Here is a 17,855-nt window from a genome sequence, read left to right on the forward strand (position 1 = left end):
TTATTTCTATTATAATTATTTTTTGATTCTCATTTATTGTGTTTTTCCTGTACTTTCTCTTTTTTGTTATTTTCTGTTTCTCGCTCTCTTTTTTAGATTTATTTTGGCTTTTGTCCCTTCCACAGCCCATTCTTTTTCATCTGTTGTTTAGAAATACAAAATTTATTTCTGTGGTTTTAGTGATTATCCTGGCTGCTTGAGGATACATATATAATAACTTAAAGCCTAAAATTGTCTGTATTTTTACCCATATAAACAGTAAAAGAATATTAGAATGGTTACACTTTGATCTCCCCCTTCCAAGGTAAAAAAGTCCAACCAATTTCCACTCCCCATTTGCAACAGATTAATCATTATTATTATTGTTTGATATTTTATTACTTGTCCATGTATCTTAACAGTGTTTTCCCTCTTTATTTATTCATATATTTCAGACCTTCCACTGGAATTGTTTTCCCTTTTACCTAAAACACCTCTTCTAAAATTTACTTTGGCAAGAACCTTTTTGTAGAAAATTCAGTTTATATTTTCCTGAAAATGGCCTTAATTTATTTCCCTCTGGAAGATGGTTTCTTGGGGTACAGAATTTTAGATTGACAGTTATTTTATCTCAGCATACAGAAGATAATATTCTGTTGTGTTCTAGCATCCACTGGTGCTATTAAGAAGTCAGTGATTGATATAAATATAATTCCTTAGCAGGTACTCTTTTTTTTCTCGCTATTTTTAAGATCTTCACCTTTTCTTTGTTGTTCTGCAGTTTCAGAGTGATGTGGTGCTAACTCTGGATTTCTTTTTAGTTTTCCCACTTTGGATTTATTGGACTACCTAGATCTGAACTTATCTTGCAACATCATTAGAAAGTTGTAAACTAGTATCTGTTCACTATGGCCTCTGCCCCTATTGTCTGCTTTTGACACTTTCTAATACTCTTATTCGTCTTATTAGATGTAAATTACCTTTTCACACTCACCCCCATAGTTCTTAACCTCTTTCCAAGATTTTCCATCTCTTTGACTCTGAACTACACAACCATGATATATTCAGCTATTTTTTCCAGCTCAGGAATTCTCTCTTCATCTATGTGTAGTTAATTAGTTCAGTTGCTCAGTCATGTCCAATTCTTTGCAACCCCGTGGACTGCAACACACCAGGCTTCCCTGTCCATCACTAACTCCTGGAGCTTACTCAAACTCATGTCCATTAACTGTGCTATGTGCAGTACACTGCTTAATATAGTCACTAAGTGTGTTATTTCAGTTATGATTGTTTTATTTACAGACATTTCATTGAATGTTTTTAAGTCTGTTCTTTCATTGTTTGTGGACTTGTTTTCTCTGTTCACATTTTTAGTTTTTTAATTGCTTAAATGGATTAAAGGTTATTTAGTTATTAGTATATAATGAATTATCGTTAATTAAAAACAATTAATGATTTTTCAAAATTGATCTGACCATTCCAGTATCTGAAACCTGCTATTTATTCAGCTAACTTTTGCTCATTGAGCCTTGTTTCTCTGTGTGTCATTTATTTACCTACTTCTTCAGTGACTTTACTGTTAGCTACTCCTTTTTTCCTGGAACTTTATATGTGGAAATTCTTTGAGACCTGTGTCAGTATTAAGTCCTCAGTTGTGTTGGTTTTTGTGAGGTACTTTGAATATCCCTACCTGGAGACCTCTTTATGTAATATTCCTCCTTTGAAATTTTCAGAACACAAACCTGATATTTTGACAACAGAGCCATCTGTGTGAGAAAGAGCTTGTGGTTTCACATTCTTAGGAAGAGTTTTTTTTTTTTTTTTTTCCATCCAGCACGAAGGTAGAAAACAGGCAAGTCTCTTAGCTGCTTTTCTCTGCATTAGCCATATAACAAGGATATAGCTGCTTGGGACCCCTACTTTATGAGGGAGTGTCCTGTTTCATTTTGTATTAGAGAGGTGAATCTGGGCTTTTATCTCTTAGGTTCTGGCCCCTGTAAAACTATCAAGAGTTGAAAACCAGAGTCTCCAGAGTTTACAGAAGCCCAAAAGCTGAAACCTAGGTGTGCACTTAACCTCCAGAGATTCTTGTTTTCATTTCATTTTGAGACTCAGTTTTTCCCCTTTTTCATGTCAGTGAGATGATTTTTTTAAAGTAGTTTTTCATATTTTATCAAGAATGTTTCCATGGGGAGGGATACTCAGGGTATCTAATACACCGTTCTGCTGGAAACAGAGCATATATTGCTTTGTTTAATCCTTCCATTAACCCTATTTCATGAATAAGAAGTAGGTAGATATGGTTACAGAATAAAACAATTAACAATATTTTGATGTAAACCTAGGTATCCCAACTCAAGGCCATGACTCTTTTCTTTTTCTTCCCAAATCTTATGGTTCACCTCCTCAGAGATCCTTGAAGAGACAAATACGTTCAGCATACTGTGTAGCAATGGTTACTGTGAAGAGTTTAGAAGTTCCGTATCTTAATTTTCATCCTATTCATGAGGAGTAAATCAAGTAAATTTAAGAATATAATACTTCAGGTTTCTGGAATGAATATTCTAAAAACGATTTTCCTGGATCATTCTTGGGAGTCGAAATCTACCTATGAAATTATTCCCAATGACAGACAGATTTCTGGTGACCCAGAAATCCCACTGCTGGGCATACACACCAAGGAAACCAGAATTGAAAGAGACATGTGTACCCCAATGTTCATCACAGCAGTGTTTATAATAGCCAGGACATGGAAGCAACCTAGATGTCCATCAGCAGATGAATGGATAAGAAAGCTGTGGTACATATACACAATGGAGTATTACTCAGCCATTAAAAAGAATACGTTTGAATCAGTTCTAATGAGGTGGATGAAACTGGAGCCTATTATACAGAGTGAAGTAAGTCAGAAAGAAAAACACCAATATAGTATACTAATGCATATATATGGAATTTGGAAAGATGGTAACAATAACCCTGTATGTGAGTCAGCAAAAGAGACACAGATGTGAAGAACAGACTTTTGGACTCTGTGGGAGAAGGCAAGGGTGGGATGACTTGAGAGAATAGCATTGAAACATGTATACTATCATATGTGAAACAGATTACCAGTCCAGGTTCATTCCATGAGACAAGGTGCTCAGGGCTGGTGCACTGGGATGACCCTGAGAGATGGGATGGGGAGGGACGTTGGAGAGGGGTTCAGGATGGGGAACAGATGTACACTCATGGCTGATTCATGTCAATGTATGGCAAAAACCACTACAATATTGTAAAGTAATTAGCCTCCAATTAAAATAAATAAATTTTAAAAAAATCATGACATTTATAAAGTGTCTGCAGTGCCTTTAAGTAAGCCTGCATGAGTCGAATTATGTACTTTCTCTTGGTCATACTGGGTTTCTTTTGGGGACTGATAGGCATTCTGATTCTTACATGGAATAATACCTAACTAAAGCCAATTGTTTTATTTAACAATAGTGTGGAAGCAACCTGAGGTAAGCTTTGGACCATTCAAGAAAATAATATATTTATTTTTAAACTCAGTGTCTAGTGTAAAAATATTAGACCTTCCCTATTAATAGCATTATTTATAGTTAACAGTTTCATCTGCATCAATGACATGTAGCTCCTGATGGTTGTGGTGTGTGTTTCCTCTTGTGGTCACAGACAGAACTTCTTGGAAGCACCTTGTTAAAAGTTAAATAATATGCAGTGAAACTGGACTCTCTCTTTTTGGCGCTTCAAATAAAATCAGAAAGTACTTCCCTCCTGGGTTTTGGGGCTGTACGTGCCCTTGCCCTCTGTACAAGAGCGCAGAATCTTCCACCTCCCTTCTGCCTTCTCTTTAGCCGTCACGTTGACTCCTCGTTTTTCACGCACATGAAACACATCTTCTTCTTTCTCTTTGAACTTCTCTTCTTCCAGGTTACTTGTGTGGCTCATGCTCTCCCCTTATTAAAGTCTGCTCAGATGTCACTGCCTCAAAGGAGCTGTTTTTGATCAGTCTTTCTAAAATAGTACCTGCGATAGTTTTGTATTGCTGTGTAATAAATAACAGACAATTTCTGTAGTGAACAACAGTATGCATCTGCAGGTCTGCTGGGTGACTGATTGACTAGTCTAGGCTGAGATGGGTCTGTCACTTTCCCTCATTTGAGCTCTGTGTCTGTCTGGGTGTGGCTTCTTACTGCATGTGGGCTCATAACTGCTTCATGCCTCTCTTTTTTGTACACTTAGGGTATGGCATGGCACAGGTGCTCAGTGAGTATTTGCTTGTAAATAGACAAAAGCATGAATAAATGTGATAGAAATGGAAAGAATGAGATGTAATAGAAATTAAGTAAAATAATCCCCTTAACTTAGCATCTCCTAACGTGTACAGTAAATGATGTGAGGACTCAGGGTAATTCTGTCATGTCTTCTATTTTCTTTTCCCATGTTTAGATCAGAGAACAGGCACGTGTTTCTCGGGCCTGGTGAACGGTCGCTGTGCACAAGAGCTTCCGGGCAGGATGACCAGAATGCAGTGCTGCTGTGAGCCCGGCCGCTGCTGGGGCATCGGAACCATTCCTGAAGCCTGTCCTGTCAGAGGCTCTGGTGAGCTGTTGGCTGCTCGTGTGCTCAGGACACGCAGTGGCAGGAAAATTAGTAACAATAATGTGCTTTGGTGTTTTCCTTAAAGACAGATCATCTTTGCATTCCTTTTAGTATCTTCAATATGACTTGGGTGATTTTTGTGGGGGTTAGGGTGACATTGTTTATTGGAATCAGTCTTCATTCTATTCTTTTTGTTAATATTAGGAAAAAACCCTAACCACTGATCATGTATTAACTTTAAGCAAGAATTTTAATAATTATTTTAAATGTCAGTGTTTAAGTTCAGTTTTAAAACCTAATCTTCCATTTGAAGCTGGAGTAACAAAGTTTGGTCTTCATTTATTTTATTTTAGGCATACCCTCAGCTTATTGTGCTCCAGTCCTTAAGAGATATTTCCTCCCTTTTCTAATGACCTTGAAAATGCATAATACACTGAATTTTGTATTCAGAATTCATTGTCATTCACTTTGCTATATTAACTGCTGTGTAGCTGAGGCTATACCAGAAAATTGCTCTAAGATGAACAAGAAGTAGTTCCTCTTGTTAATATAACATGCATAGTAAAGTGTAGTGTTCATCACATAAAAGTATATTGATAATGTGTTATTATATTGCCTCCATGTTATAAGTATGAAAAATAATTCAGCTTTTTGAAACATGCTTATAAACATACACATCTGTATGTTCTGTTATGGAGGAAAAAAAATAAAGGCCTTTCTTTCTAAATTTCTAATCCTTGAAATTCCAAAATTGAGTAGTAAAATTTTTTAAAAACCAGAGGTAAAGCATAGTGTGTAATTTTGGAAACCCATCATCCTAGTCATATTAATACTCAAACAATTACTTGAGTTAAACAGTTTTCATTTTTTCTTATATGGTGCCCTAATTCTGAGAACAGTTAAGAAAATAAGGCAATTATACATTTTTCTCTCAACTTTGGTACTTGGACAAACAATTAGCAGATTTAAAAGCGTACTAAATGCTGTATTCTGTTAAGAGTCCACATTAGAAAAAAAATTATTCTAAATTATATTAATCCCTTAAAAAAAGAAGAGGGAAAATGTGTAGGTATGAAACTGATGGAGATTTAAGTAAAACCAAATATAGAATGAATTACTTAGAGGTTTAGTATCCATCTATTCAAGTGAATTTCTTGCAGATGCAAGTTATATCTGGAATTTTATGAGTTGCACTTAGAGACATAAAATCAAAGAATATGTATAGACAGTTCTTTGGGTATGCAACTCAGTTAAAACATGGCTTATAGATTTCCATTTTTTCCTGAAGCACCTGTATTTTTCCTGCTACTGCTAGCATTGAAAACATTTATCAAGCTAATAACTGACTTATTCATATCATGAAGCATAGATAACCTAAAATGATTATCACAACACACAAATTACCTTTATTATGCAGAAATATATCCATTTGTGTTTAACTGAACTTTCTTCTCTTTTAGAGGAATATCGCAGACTTTGCTTGGATGGACTTCCAATAGGAGGGATTCCAGGGAGTGCTGGTTCCAGACCTGGAAGCGCTGGGGGGAATGGCTTTGCCCCAAGTGGCAATGGCAATGGCTATGGCCCCGGAGGAGCAGGCTTCATCCCCATTCCTGGAGGCAACGGCTTTTCTCCTGGCGTTGGGGGAGCTGGTGTAGGGGCCGGGGGGCAGGGGCCCATCATCACGGGACTAAGTGAGTGTTCACTTTATGTGTAGACTCTTTAGCTTTCCCCCTTTAAAGATATTATAATATCTAATCCTTTTTCCCAAAAGGTGTGTGTGTGTGTGTGTGCGCAGAAACCTACTTCGAGGTCTAAAGCATAATACAGTAAAACAGTCTTAGTAAAGTGTTATTTTTATGTTCCATAAACTTTCTAAGTTGGAGAAAAGACTGAGTGACCCAGGTTCTCTTTGAAAATAGAGGTGAGAGTGGGGTAATATTCCAAGACCAGATGATGCCATTAAAGAGCATTCTTTTTGATTCCAGTGTATTTCATTTGGCTGCTTGTAGCTGTCTCAATCATACACTCCTTGAATTATTTTCCAGAACCATGTCTCAACTGAAATAAGTTGAATATGTCTTGCTTGTGCCTAAACAAATATTATAATGAAATATCTTTTCTTTTCCTCGCCCTCTTTTGTTGAATAACTTGAGAAATTGAGAACTGTGGGCCTCTAGCCAGAATTGGCATTGGCGTGCTTGACGTTTAAGTTCATTCTTTTTTAAAATAACTGCTCTTGCTAATAATATTTAATGATGTCTTACAGTGTTATGTTTGTTCTTTTTGGCATATTGCCTGTTTACTATATCTGGATATTCAGCATGCTTACCAAAAAAAAAAAAAGTGGGAAGCATTCAAATGTACAGTAGAACATTCCTGACATTTTAAAAAGACGACATTATGGGCAAAGTTTCCATATATATGACTTAACAAACACAAGTTATAACCCTGTGTCTCAAGAATAGTTTTTAAATTCCAACATTAAAGTTTTAATAAAATACAGAATAATGTAGGCTTTTGATATGGACACCTAAATAATGTACTTAAACATCCTTTTGAAAATCGACTTTAAAGAAAGTAATCCGTGTTGGAGTGATGGAATATCATTTGTGCTCTGATTTTTCACAGCTATTCTGAACCAGACAATAGATATCTGTAAGCACCATGCTAATCTCTGTTTAAATGGACGCTGCATACCTACTGTCTCTAGTTACCGATGTGAATGCAACATGGGTTATAAGCAGGATGCAAATGGGGATTGCATAGGTAAGTTCACGAGTCCTTCATTCTTCTTAGTTTTTTAAATAGCTTTTAGACTACAGGAACAAGTAGGGCTGAATATGATGTTGAAGTAAAGCTAATTTCCAAGTTGTCTTTCTTATGTGTTTATGTTTCCATGTGCTTCTTTAACCTACTGCTGAGCCGGACTATTTCAAGAATCCCCTGCCTGGGACTTCCCTGGCTGTCCAGTGGTTAAGACTGCATGCTTCCACTGCAGGGGGTGCAGGTTCTATCCCCTGGTCCAACATCCTACATACTGCATGACATGGCCAGAAAGAAAAAGAAAAAAGAATCCCCTGTCCTTTCTGGTTCTAAATGTTATGATTTCTGTCTCTGCCCCTCCCTTTTCTTCCTTCTTCACTGAGTAACACTGGATATATGGTGACATCATGAACATGAGCTGTAAGGCAGAGATTGGGAAGAAGTGGTTGATGAATCTCTTTGGGGCATGTTGAATTTTAGGTGTCTTGGGTATTGACCTGTAGAGGGGTAAAGCTAAGAGGAGTGTTCAGGACTTGAGTTAAAAATTTAGGAGTCAGCAACATATAGGTGATTATTGCAGCCAGGCTGAAAAACAGAGTTAAAAGATAGCAGGAGTACTACAGCTAGAACCCTGGGGACTAGCAACATTAGTAATAATGTTGGTGAGATGGCAAAATAATCTAGAAAATATGTATCACGGAAGCCTTGAAAAGGTGTGCTTTCAAGAGAAAAGGCGTGTTAAGTACAGCCAAAAAATGAAATACAAAGAGGACAAAAAAAAACACTGCTGTATTTGGCAATGAAGAGAGTTTTGATGATCTTTTAAGGACAGTTTTAGGACATGGGGCTTCCCTTGTGACTCAGCTGGTAAAAAATCTGCCTGCAATGCCAGAGATCTGGGTTGGATCCCTGGGTTGGGAAGATCCCTTGGAGAGGGGAAAGGCTACCCACTCCAGTATTTTGGCCTGGAGAATTCCAGGGACTGTATAGTCCTTGGTGTCGCAAAGAATCAGACACGACCTGCAGCACTGTCTTCTGAAGCTGATCTGGCCTGGTGTGCACCCATTAGTCATGCCTGATATGCTTACTAACACTCTCAACTCTGTCTTTTCTCATTTTTGCTTCATTCTTTTGGCTCAACCAGAAGCTTAAATGTGAGTCTCAATGGAGGCATCTTTGGATGAATTGAAAAAGTATTTACTCCTGTTTTTCTTCGTTGTTTTTAATTTTATTTGCTCTGAGTGTTTTTTCCCCCCTCTGTTACCAGAGAAAGTTTAATTGCTTTCAGTCTAGGTGTTGATATTAATGAAATTGGTGAGTTTGGTAGAGTACAGTTCCTCTTTTAAGAATATCTGTGAAAGAAGCAATCTGTTTACAAAAATGGTAAAACTGTGAATTGATTTCATTGTTGTGCTCACCAATTTAGCTGAAATTGTATATGTTAATGGCTTCTCTGTGTCTATGAAAGGACAAATCATTATGCCCTAACCAGTCAGCCAGGCTTTTAATTCACCAGCATTCAAAATAATACTTAGTGGGCATTGCTTTTTCTAACACAAACATGATTTCTCTAGGATTTAACTAATCCTTGCTGTCCACTTTGTCATTCAGTTGCACAGTCCTTGAATTCTGTGATAAATTTGCGTTTGATCAAGACTTAGAGAATTTAAAGAGAGAGCAGTGACGTTTCTCACCTTTAGGATCAGAATCAGTATTTCCATAAAACTTCATTTTATACAAAAAAATCCCTGTGCCAATTTTAAGATCCTAGAGAAACCAGCAACTACTGAATATAATAAACTTTTTTTTAAACTTAATTTCCATTTTTACACTATCCCGTGTTTTTTGCTTCAAGATATTATCCAAGCCTTAATATAAAGTTACATATATAGTTGAGTTCACAAAAAATAGTTAACAAAAAATTCCATAATTTATCTGTCTTTTTAAAAACTAATAGAGTGACAACATATAATATAAATATATATCTTTTAAAAATCTTTTAATTAATCTTCTAACTCTGTAGTAAGCCTTAAAGAGGCTATTAACTTGCCCATGTTACTTAGATAATAAACATTTTCTAGCCTCTGGGAACTCATGGCTATGTCTTCCCCAAGCTCATACTTTTGATCATTGTACATTATTCAAATTGAAAGACCATTATTTCTTGGTTAAACCAAATTCTCTTGTATTCTCCAATAAGTGGTATTTTTGTAACTCTCCAGATGGGCCTCTGTAGTTGAAGAAAGGAATTTTTATTCCTTTATAAATACTCTTCTATTTAGACTATTAGCACTGACTGGCCTTCTCTCAAATTTGGGAGGCCTAAATGTATTTTAAACAAACATTTCTAGAAATGGAGTGAAGTCTGTAATGGTTTCTTTTGCTGCTCACAGATGTTGATGAATGCACATCAAATCCCTGCACTAATGGAGATTGTGTTAACACACCTGGATCCTATTATTGTAAATGTCACGCCGGATTCCAGCGGACTCCTACCAAGCAAGCATGCATTGGTAAGGCAGCTTGCTTTCACATATGAAAATGTTCCATGAAATATTGTGACCCAGGCTGTTGAGGTTAAAAGTGAATTTATTCAAGAAAGACATGGAATGAAATAAGTGCTGTTACATTATTACAGATTGACTGCATGTTACCCTCAAAGTGCTCTCTTCAAACATAAATACTTTTTTGCATATGTAACACAGGCAGTGTGGTATCTGGTGTCACAAAAAAAACCCTGGTATATCTTCCTTCCCTAGATTACAGCTTCCTTTCTCCAAGTAAGATCAGTAGTATTACTGCTCTCTGATTAACGGAGTTTAAGATTTATTGTTGTTCTCAGCTACTGTTTTCTTTGAACCTCAAGCGTAGTCCAATACCACATCATGACTGCTCTTAATGCAGTTTCATTGCTATACCCACCAGCATCGTCCAAATGCTCTACCTCACTGCTGATTCATCCCAGAATTCTTTTAGAAGATAATCCTTCTTTTCCTTTTTTCATTTCCTATTCATCCACTGGCAGTTGCTTGAATCACTTTATTCCAGCAATTTTTGTCATGTTGCTCTTAATCGAGATATTCTTTAGTTATTCCATTCTTATTCAGCTCCTTGCTTTGTCTTTTTTAAAATTAATTTTTGATGGACTATAGTTGATTTTCAATGTTGTGTTAGTTTCAGTGTACAGCAAAGTGATTTAGTTATACTTTTACATATATCTGGATTTCCCTGGTGGCTCAGTGGTAAAGAATCTACCTGCGGTGCAGGAGACACAGGTTTGATTCCTGGGTCAGGAAGATCCCCTGGGGAAGGAAATGGGAACCCACTCTAATGTTCTTGCCTGGAAAATCCCATGAACAGAGGAGCCTGGCGGACTAGTCTATGGGTCACAAGAGTTGTACACCACTTAGTGACTAAACCAGCACCACCACCCATATAGCCACCCTTTTTAGATTCTGTTCTCATATAGGTCATTACAGAGTATTGAGTAGAGTTCCCTGTGCTATACTATATGTCCTTGAAGTGAAGTGACGTGAAGTGAAAGTCGCTCAGTTGTGTCTGGCTCTTTGCGACCCCATGGACTGTAACCTGCCAGGCTCCTCTGTCCATGGAATTCTCTGGGCAAGAATACTGGAGTGAGTAGCTGTTCCCTTCTCCAGGAGATCTCCTCGACCCAGGAATCGAACCAGGGTCTCCTGCATTGCAGGCAGATTCTTTACCAGCTGAGCTACCAGAGAAGCCCACAATAGGTCCTTGAGTTTTTTGTTTTATATATAGTAGAGTGTATATGTCAATTCCAGTCTCCCAATTTATACCTCCCCACCTCACCCCATTGGTCACCATAAGTTTGTTTTCTGTGTCTGTTTTGTAAATAAGTTCTTTTGTGCCATTTTTTTTAGATTCCACATATAAGCAGTTTCACTTGCTCTGACTTTTAAGGTCTTCAACCACTGTGTCAGAAGCAGCTACATTCCAGCTGCACTGTCCATCCTCTTCTACATTCACTGTACACCCCATTTCATTTTTCTTTTTCTTCCCTCCTTCAGCTATTATAAGTCAGGGCTGTAGAACTGCTTACACCTACCTATCCAATAAAAAAAACTGGTGAGAGATGAACATTTTTCTAAAGAAGCACCATGACCTGGATATTACATGGATTGTCTTATTGCTTTTGTGATTTTAAAAGACTAATATTGTTCATTTCCCCAGATATTGATGAATGCATCCAGAATGGGGTTCTTTGTAAGAATGGTCGATGTGTGAACACAGATGGAAGTTTCCAGTGCATTTGCAATGCTGGCTTTGAATTAACTACAGATGGAAAAAACTGTGTTGGTATGGAAAGTGCCTACTCCCTTGCAAAAGATTTTTTAAGGGATATATACACTTTTATTTAGAACCATATAGACTATTTCCATGAAAGCTCATACAGCACATATATGAGAGTCGTTCAGATGACTTAGGTAAAATATAAATACATTTAACAAAAGACTATTAAAGTGAAGGGACAGAATTTTTGGAAATATAATAAATGAATAGTTCATTGCTTCTGGAAATTTCTTGTGTGGCATATGTTTAATTAAAGTAACAATTATTCTTTGTAATTTTTAGCACCCACTCTATTTTGACTGTTGGGGTTACAACACTGATAACACAGAAAAGACCCACCTCCAGTCTAGGGAAGCACAAAAACATTTGATGTATCTGATAATCAAATCTCCAAATTTGTGGTCCTGGTGATGTCTAGCAGTGTAGTAAATGCCAGTACACCACAGAAACATTCTGTTTGCACAGAAGCACATATTTCACCCACTAATCAAAGTCTAGATCATTTCATGTGCAGTGAGCTTTGTCATTGCTTTATTCTCTCATACAATATAAACATCCAATGAAAGAAATAGTAACTTTTTGGTAATCAAAATAAAACTCTATTCATGTGATTTTAATAGAAACTACACACAAAATTTCCTTAATGCTTTTCCTCTGTGTCCCTTAAACTAATGGTGCTTCACATTTTCCGCACTATTTGCTCTCACTCGGTTGGCATTCATAAGGAAAAAAAAGTCTGTGACCACTTGGCTCATTTTTGCAGTAGAATATGCCTGGCAGTTGTTTGTAGGAAGAGGGGGAACTGGTTTCCTCAAGGCCAGTTGTGTAAGTCACTCTCTCCTCCTGTAGACCATGATGAATGTACAACTACCAACATGTGTTTGAATGGGATGTGCATTAATGAAGATGGCAGCTTCAAGTGCATCTGCAAACCAGGATTTATCTTGGCTCCAAATGGGCGTTACTGCACTGGTATGTATGGCTCTGAGATAGGAAAGTAACCATGATTGAAACCATCTTTTTTATCTGAATGAATCATGCAAGAATTACTTCAGTTTCTTCATGTGGATTTTGTATTATTCACATCTCTCGGTAATTCAGTACGGCAGGTGTCTAAAGCTTCCTAGAAAAACATACTTTGTGGTCTGTGGAACACCAGTGTCTTTACAAAAATAATAATGGCATAGGAAGAATTAAGAGAATGACAGATTGGTTCTAGCAAATCTGGAAAAGACAATGAAGAAATAAGTTCTCTCAACTTTTTACATAAAAAAAGAGGAAGAAAAATATTGTATTCTCAGAACTAGATTTTCCACTCTCATTCATTACTGGTTTTGCATTATAACTTTTCAGTAAGCTAATTCACATATCATTTGTTACCATATCCATATCTAAAAGCCTTGTATTGATTTCATGAAGAAGTAATTTGAATATTTCTAGCAACTCTTTTATTTATAAAACCATTTTGAAGCCTAAGCTCTAGTGGTAACTTTACTAAGCAAAAGATAACTCTTGGAAATAAATAAGACTACATTATGTTTATATTCACAGTTTAGAAGTTCCGTATCTTAATTTTCATCCTATTCATGAGGAGTAAATCAAGTAAATTTAAGAATATAATACTTCAGGTTTCTGGAATGAATATTCTAAAAACGATTTTCCTGGATCATTCTTGAATTCTTGGGAGTCGAAATCTACCTATGAAATTATTCCCAATGACAGACAGATTTCTGGTGACCCAGAAATCCCACTGCTGGGCATACACACCAAGGAAACCAGAATTGAAAGAGACATGTGTACCCCAATGTTCATCACAGCAGTGTTTATAATAGCCAGGACATGGAAGCAACCTAGATGTCCATCAGCAGATGAATGGATAAGAAAGCTGTGGTACATATACACAATGGAGTATTACTCAGCCATTAAAAAGAATACGTTTGAATCAGTTCTAATGAGGTGGATGAAACTGGAGCCTATTATAAGATGCAACAAATTTTGTAGTTCTACTACAAAAACAAGTTTTATTCCAGTTTCCTCCTTTTGGACAAAATTAACTCCATGAATACTTCCTGCCTTCAGTCACACAAATTGATCTGAATAGCAAATAATACTCATAGCCAAACCCTATAATGTCAGTGAAATTCCAGGGACAATGGACAGAGAAAAATCAAGACTGATTCTTATATTTCTGAATGAAAGTAGTTTCTTGACTATTCATGAAAAGGAAGTTCACTATTAAATAGAAATATTGTAGCTTTGCTGATTGAACTCAGGACTGGAATGTCATCTCAAGGTTAGCTAACTTGGATTAATCACAAGATATGAGATTAGCATTCTGTTCCAGTGCGTGGCATTACATTACAGCCTGTAACTTTTTCAGCATTTCTTAAGAAACTTAAATATACATAAAAAGATGACCTAAATCTCACCAGTTCCTGCTTTATTGAAACTTTTATTAATTTTTATTACAAATGCTGTAATCCATAAATTTTGAAATGCTCATGATTTGGCAGCTCTGTGTTTTGAAGGCTGTTCCCCTTTACAGGGAAGCCATTTAATGGTGGGTTACATTTCATAAATTTAAGCACTTTGAAAATTACAAGAGACTTCAAATTATTTTGTTACTGTGAACTGACTGAATTAATATTAAAACAGCATCTTGGAATTTTATGTATGTGTAAATGAAAGTTAGTTAAAAACATTTACCTTGGTTTTAAGAATTTGTTTCACTTAACTAATTTGAGTTGAATATCATTTAATATTAAACAGAATTGCCAAATAAATAATGAAAAATGAAATTGTCGTATTCTTCTAAGGGGTAAAACAATCTACTTTCACTCAATCTTTCTGAAAATGTGTTTGAAAGAGTTGCATTTGTGTAAAAGATTCGTTGTCACATCTGTGTATTCTTGCACAAGTTATAAAATTGAAAACCAAATGTTGATAGTGTACAGTGGTGGCAACAGGTCAACTCTGTAATGAAGTTAGAGTAACGTCCCGGCTTGTGTTCCCCTCTCTGGGCAGATGTTGATGAGTGCCAGACCCCAGGAATCTGCATGAATGGGCATTGCATCAACAATGAAGGGTCCTTCCGCTGTGACTGTCCCCCAGGTCTGGCTGTGGGTGTGGACGGACGTGTGTGTGTTGGTAAGTGAAACATTCTGTAATGGCCCCAGTGACCGAATGATCTTTGAAAACGGGATAAAGGTGTATCTATACAATAGAATAATATTCAGCCATAAAAAGGAACGCAATACTAACATACATGAAAGCATGGATAAGCTTGAAAACATCGTGCTAAGTGAAAGAAGCCACACGCAGAAGACCACACAGTGTACGATTCCAAATGAAATGTCTGTAAAGGTCAGATTTGTCGAGACTGAGCAGGTGAGTGGTTGCTCAGAGCAGAGAGTTTGAGGGTGGTGGGAGAAGGAGGTGATTGTTAAAGGTGTTTATGAGAAGATGAAATGTTCTAACATCAGCTAGAATAACGATTGTCCAACTCTATGAATGCGCTAAAAGCTATTGAATTTATTTACTTTAAATGGGTGCATTCTTTGTATGTGAATTATATCTCAATAAGGCAGTTTTTAAAAAGGTACAAAGAGCCCAACTAGCTCCCTTCAGTAGCCTCTGATGAGATAGAAATGCTAGAGAAGGAAAAGAAAATTGTCCTTTACCGGTGTCCTTCGTATTATTAGATAACCATGTCTCTCTGGTCTGACAGTAAAGAATCTGCCTGTAATGCAGGAGACCCAGGTTCGATACCTGGGTCAGGAAGATCCCCTGGAGAAGGAAGTGGCTACCCACTCCAGTATTCTTGCCTGGAGAATCCCATGGATAGAGGAGCCTGGCAGGCTATAATCCCTGGGGTCGCAAAGAGTTGGACGCAACCGAGAGACTAACACTACATACAATGGATATATATTTTATAATTAATGAGACATGAAACAGGGACAGCAGTTGTATTTAAATAAACTCTTATTTTTACCCAAACAGTATTTATTTTTGTCATCTGAGCTTTAACATTTTTTTAAAATGTTGTGTGTGTTAGTCGTTCAGCTGTGTTCAACTCTTGTGAGACCCTATGGACTGTAACCTGCCAGGCTCATCTGTCCATGGAATTCTCCAGGCAAGAATACTGGAGTGGGTAGCAATTCCCTTCTCCAGGGGATCCTCCCAACCCAGGGACAGAACCCGGGTCTTCTGCATTGCAGGCAGGTTCTTTACTGTTTGAGCCACCAGGGAAGCCTTTTAAATTTTATTTTTATACAATCTTAAAGGTTAATTTCACTTACAGTTATTGCAGAATATTGGCTATATTCTTCATGCTGTGCAGTACGTCCTTAAGCTGTCTTACGCCTATAGTTTGTATCTCCACTCCCCCATCCCTATGTTGCCCCTCCTCCCATCCCCACTGGTAACCACCAGATTGTTCTCTATGTCTGTGAGTCTGCTGCTTTCCCCAAACAAAAATTTAAATGTAAATAATTTATATGTTAGAACTTCAACTTATATAAAAAGTTGGAAATGTTTCTAAATAGTTATTCAGTGCCGTGTAATGATAGAAACGAGGAAAGAGTATAAGAGAGAATGTATATTTTATTTGAAACCATTCAGCATTCCTCTTGGGAATAATTCCTACTTTTGAGTGAGCAGGCATCAGCTTTAAAGAGGCAGGCAAAACGAAAATATCTTTGGCATTCAAAACCCCAACCACTATGTCCTAATGATATCAAGAGCAGAGGGAGTAGTTGTGAAAATACATTGAATGCCATATTCTCTCCAAAGCACTTCCATGAAAGTGAATTAGCCGTTGTGCACCATCTATTTCTCAGGTCATAGAGTAAAAGACAGACATACTCAGTGGTTTAAAAGTATTATTTTAGAGAAATGAAATTCTTTCTCAGACATAGCTGGTTATACTTTATTCTTAACCTATGGGAATCAAAACATTTGGATTCTGAAGGTTATGTAAAAAAAAAAAAAAGAAGAAGCAACAGCAGATGGAAATAATCTGTCCACTTAAAGTTTCATCCACTCTATCCAGGCTAGGATTTATTTCAGCTTACACGATTGTCAGCACTTCGTTCAGGACTCTTTCAAATACAGTAACGAGAAGAATGTAGCTCCTTTCTGCTTAAAGGGCTAAAATATTTTCAGTTGCTTTTTTCCTTTATCTAAATGGCTTTGCTGAAATCTATGATTAGTTCAAAACCAGTTTTGGAGGGAGAAATGATTTTTCTTTTAAGCAACCGACATATGAGTAGTTGTTAGGAATTGAGTGTTCAAACACAAATACTCATTTTCTTGTCCACATATAAAAAAAGCATTAGAATTTTTGGTGAATCCCTCTCCAGTTTTTCACAGTTGTAATTACTTAAACTTTTTAAAATAAAAACACCATTTGTTCTGTGTGTAAAATTATATAGCTCTTCCTTTAACATGCTAGATGTGTTTTCTTCATGTCTTCTGCCTTTTGAGATGCTTTTAGACACATTGATTGTTGAGGTTAGAAATGAATCATTACTATGAATTATTATTAGAGTTCACACTTTAATTTTAGATTTCATTTGTTTGTTCATTTTTGTTTACCTACATACTGAGATGGGTTTTTTTATTTTCAGAAAATTAAACTCTGTTGTAACCAGGATATTGAAGAAGCATGATTCACAGACAGGATATGAACAAAAGGCAACTGTATTTTCTCAATCCTTTCAAAACATATTTTTAATTATTCAATGGGAGCAGTTTATCTAATAAGGAAGAAAACTTAGGTACCCCTAACTTCACAGTTTTTAGATGGCAGAAATTTATAAGGCTGCTTGAGGTAATGAAAACAATCTGGATTTAGCAGTTAGAATGTCCAGTGATGTATAATAGTCAATATTCTGAACTTGATTTGAAGTTATGACTTACCTTCCCAAGCTCACACCTTCATGAGCTTGGGATGTTTCTGACTCTACCAGAGCAGTCAAAGCACAAGGGGAGAGGAAAGAAGGCAGAAGCACACTCTTCTAGGGTTACTTCAAGATTTCTGGGCTTGACACAAGTCTAAGCCAGCTTCATCCTTGTGAGTGATTTCATGAGGGTGTCAACGGTATTGGCCTGCCCGTGACAAGATGCAGACGCTGCGTTTTTCTCCTGGTGGCTGCTCCTGGCCCAACCCCAGGTTTTTGTGC

The 17,855-nt window shown here is 36.8% G+C and overlaps 1 protein-coding gene across 1 annotated transcript in view; it reads left to right on the plus strand.

Moving 5' to 3' along the window:
* FBN2 (fibrillin 2) overlaps positions 1-17,855 on the plus strand; it is a 223,308-nt gene that overhangs the window by 113,726 nt on the left and 91,727 nt on the right. The window contains exons 9-15 of the mRNA XM_070374044.1: positions 4,426-4,578; positions 6,039-6,272; positions 7,210-7,347; positions 9,738-9,857; positions 11,554-11,679; positions 12,523-12,645; positions 14,698-14,820. Coding sequence (XP_070230145.1) covers positions 4,426-4,578; positions 6,039-6,272; positions 7,210-7,347; positions 9,738-9,857; positions 11,554-11,679; positions 12,523-12,645; positions 14,698-14,820 — 1,017 coding nt within the window. The remainder of the gene's footprint in view (positions 1-4,425; positions 4,579-6,038; positions 6,273-7,209; positions 7,348-9,737; positions 9,858-11,553; positions 11,680-12,522; positions 12,646-14,697; positions 14,821-17,855) is intronic.

The sequence above is a fragment of the Bos mutus genome, chromosome 7 (assembly GCF_027580195.1).
Source record: "Bos mutus isolate GX-2022 chromosome 7, NWIPB_WYAK_1.1, whole genome shotgun sequence".
Lineage (NCBI taxonomy): Eukaryota > Metazoa > Chordata > Mammalia > Artiodactyla > Bovidae > Bos > Bos mutus.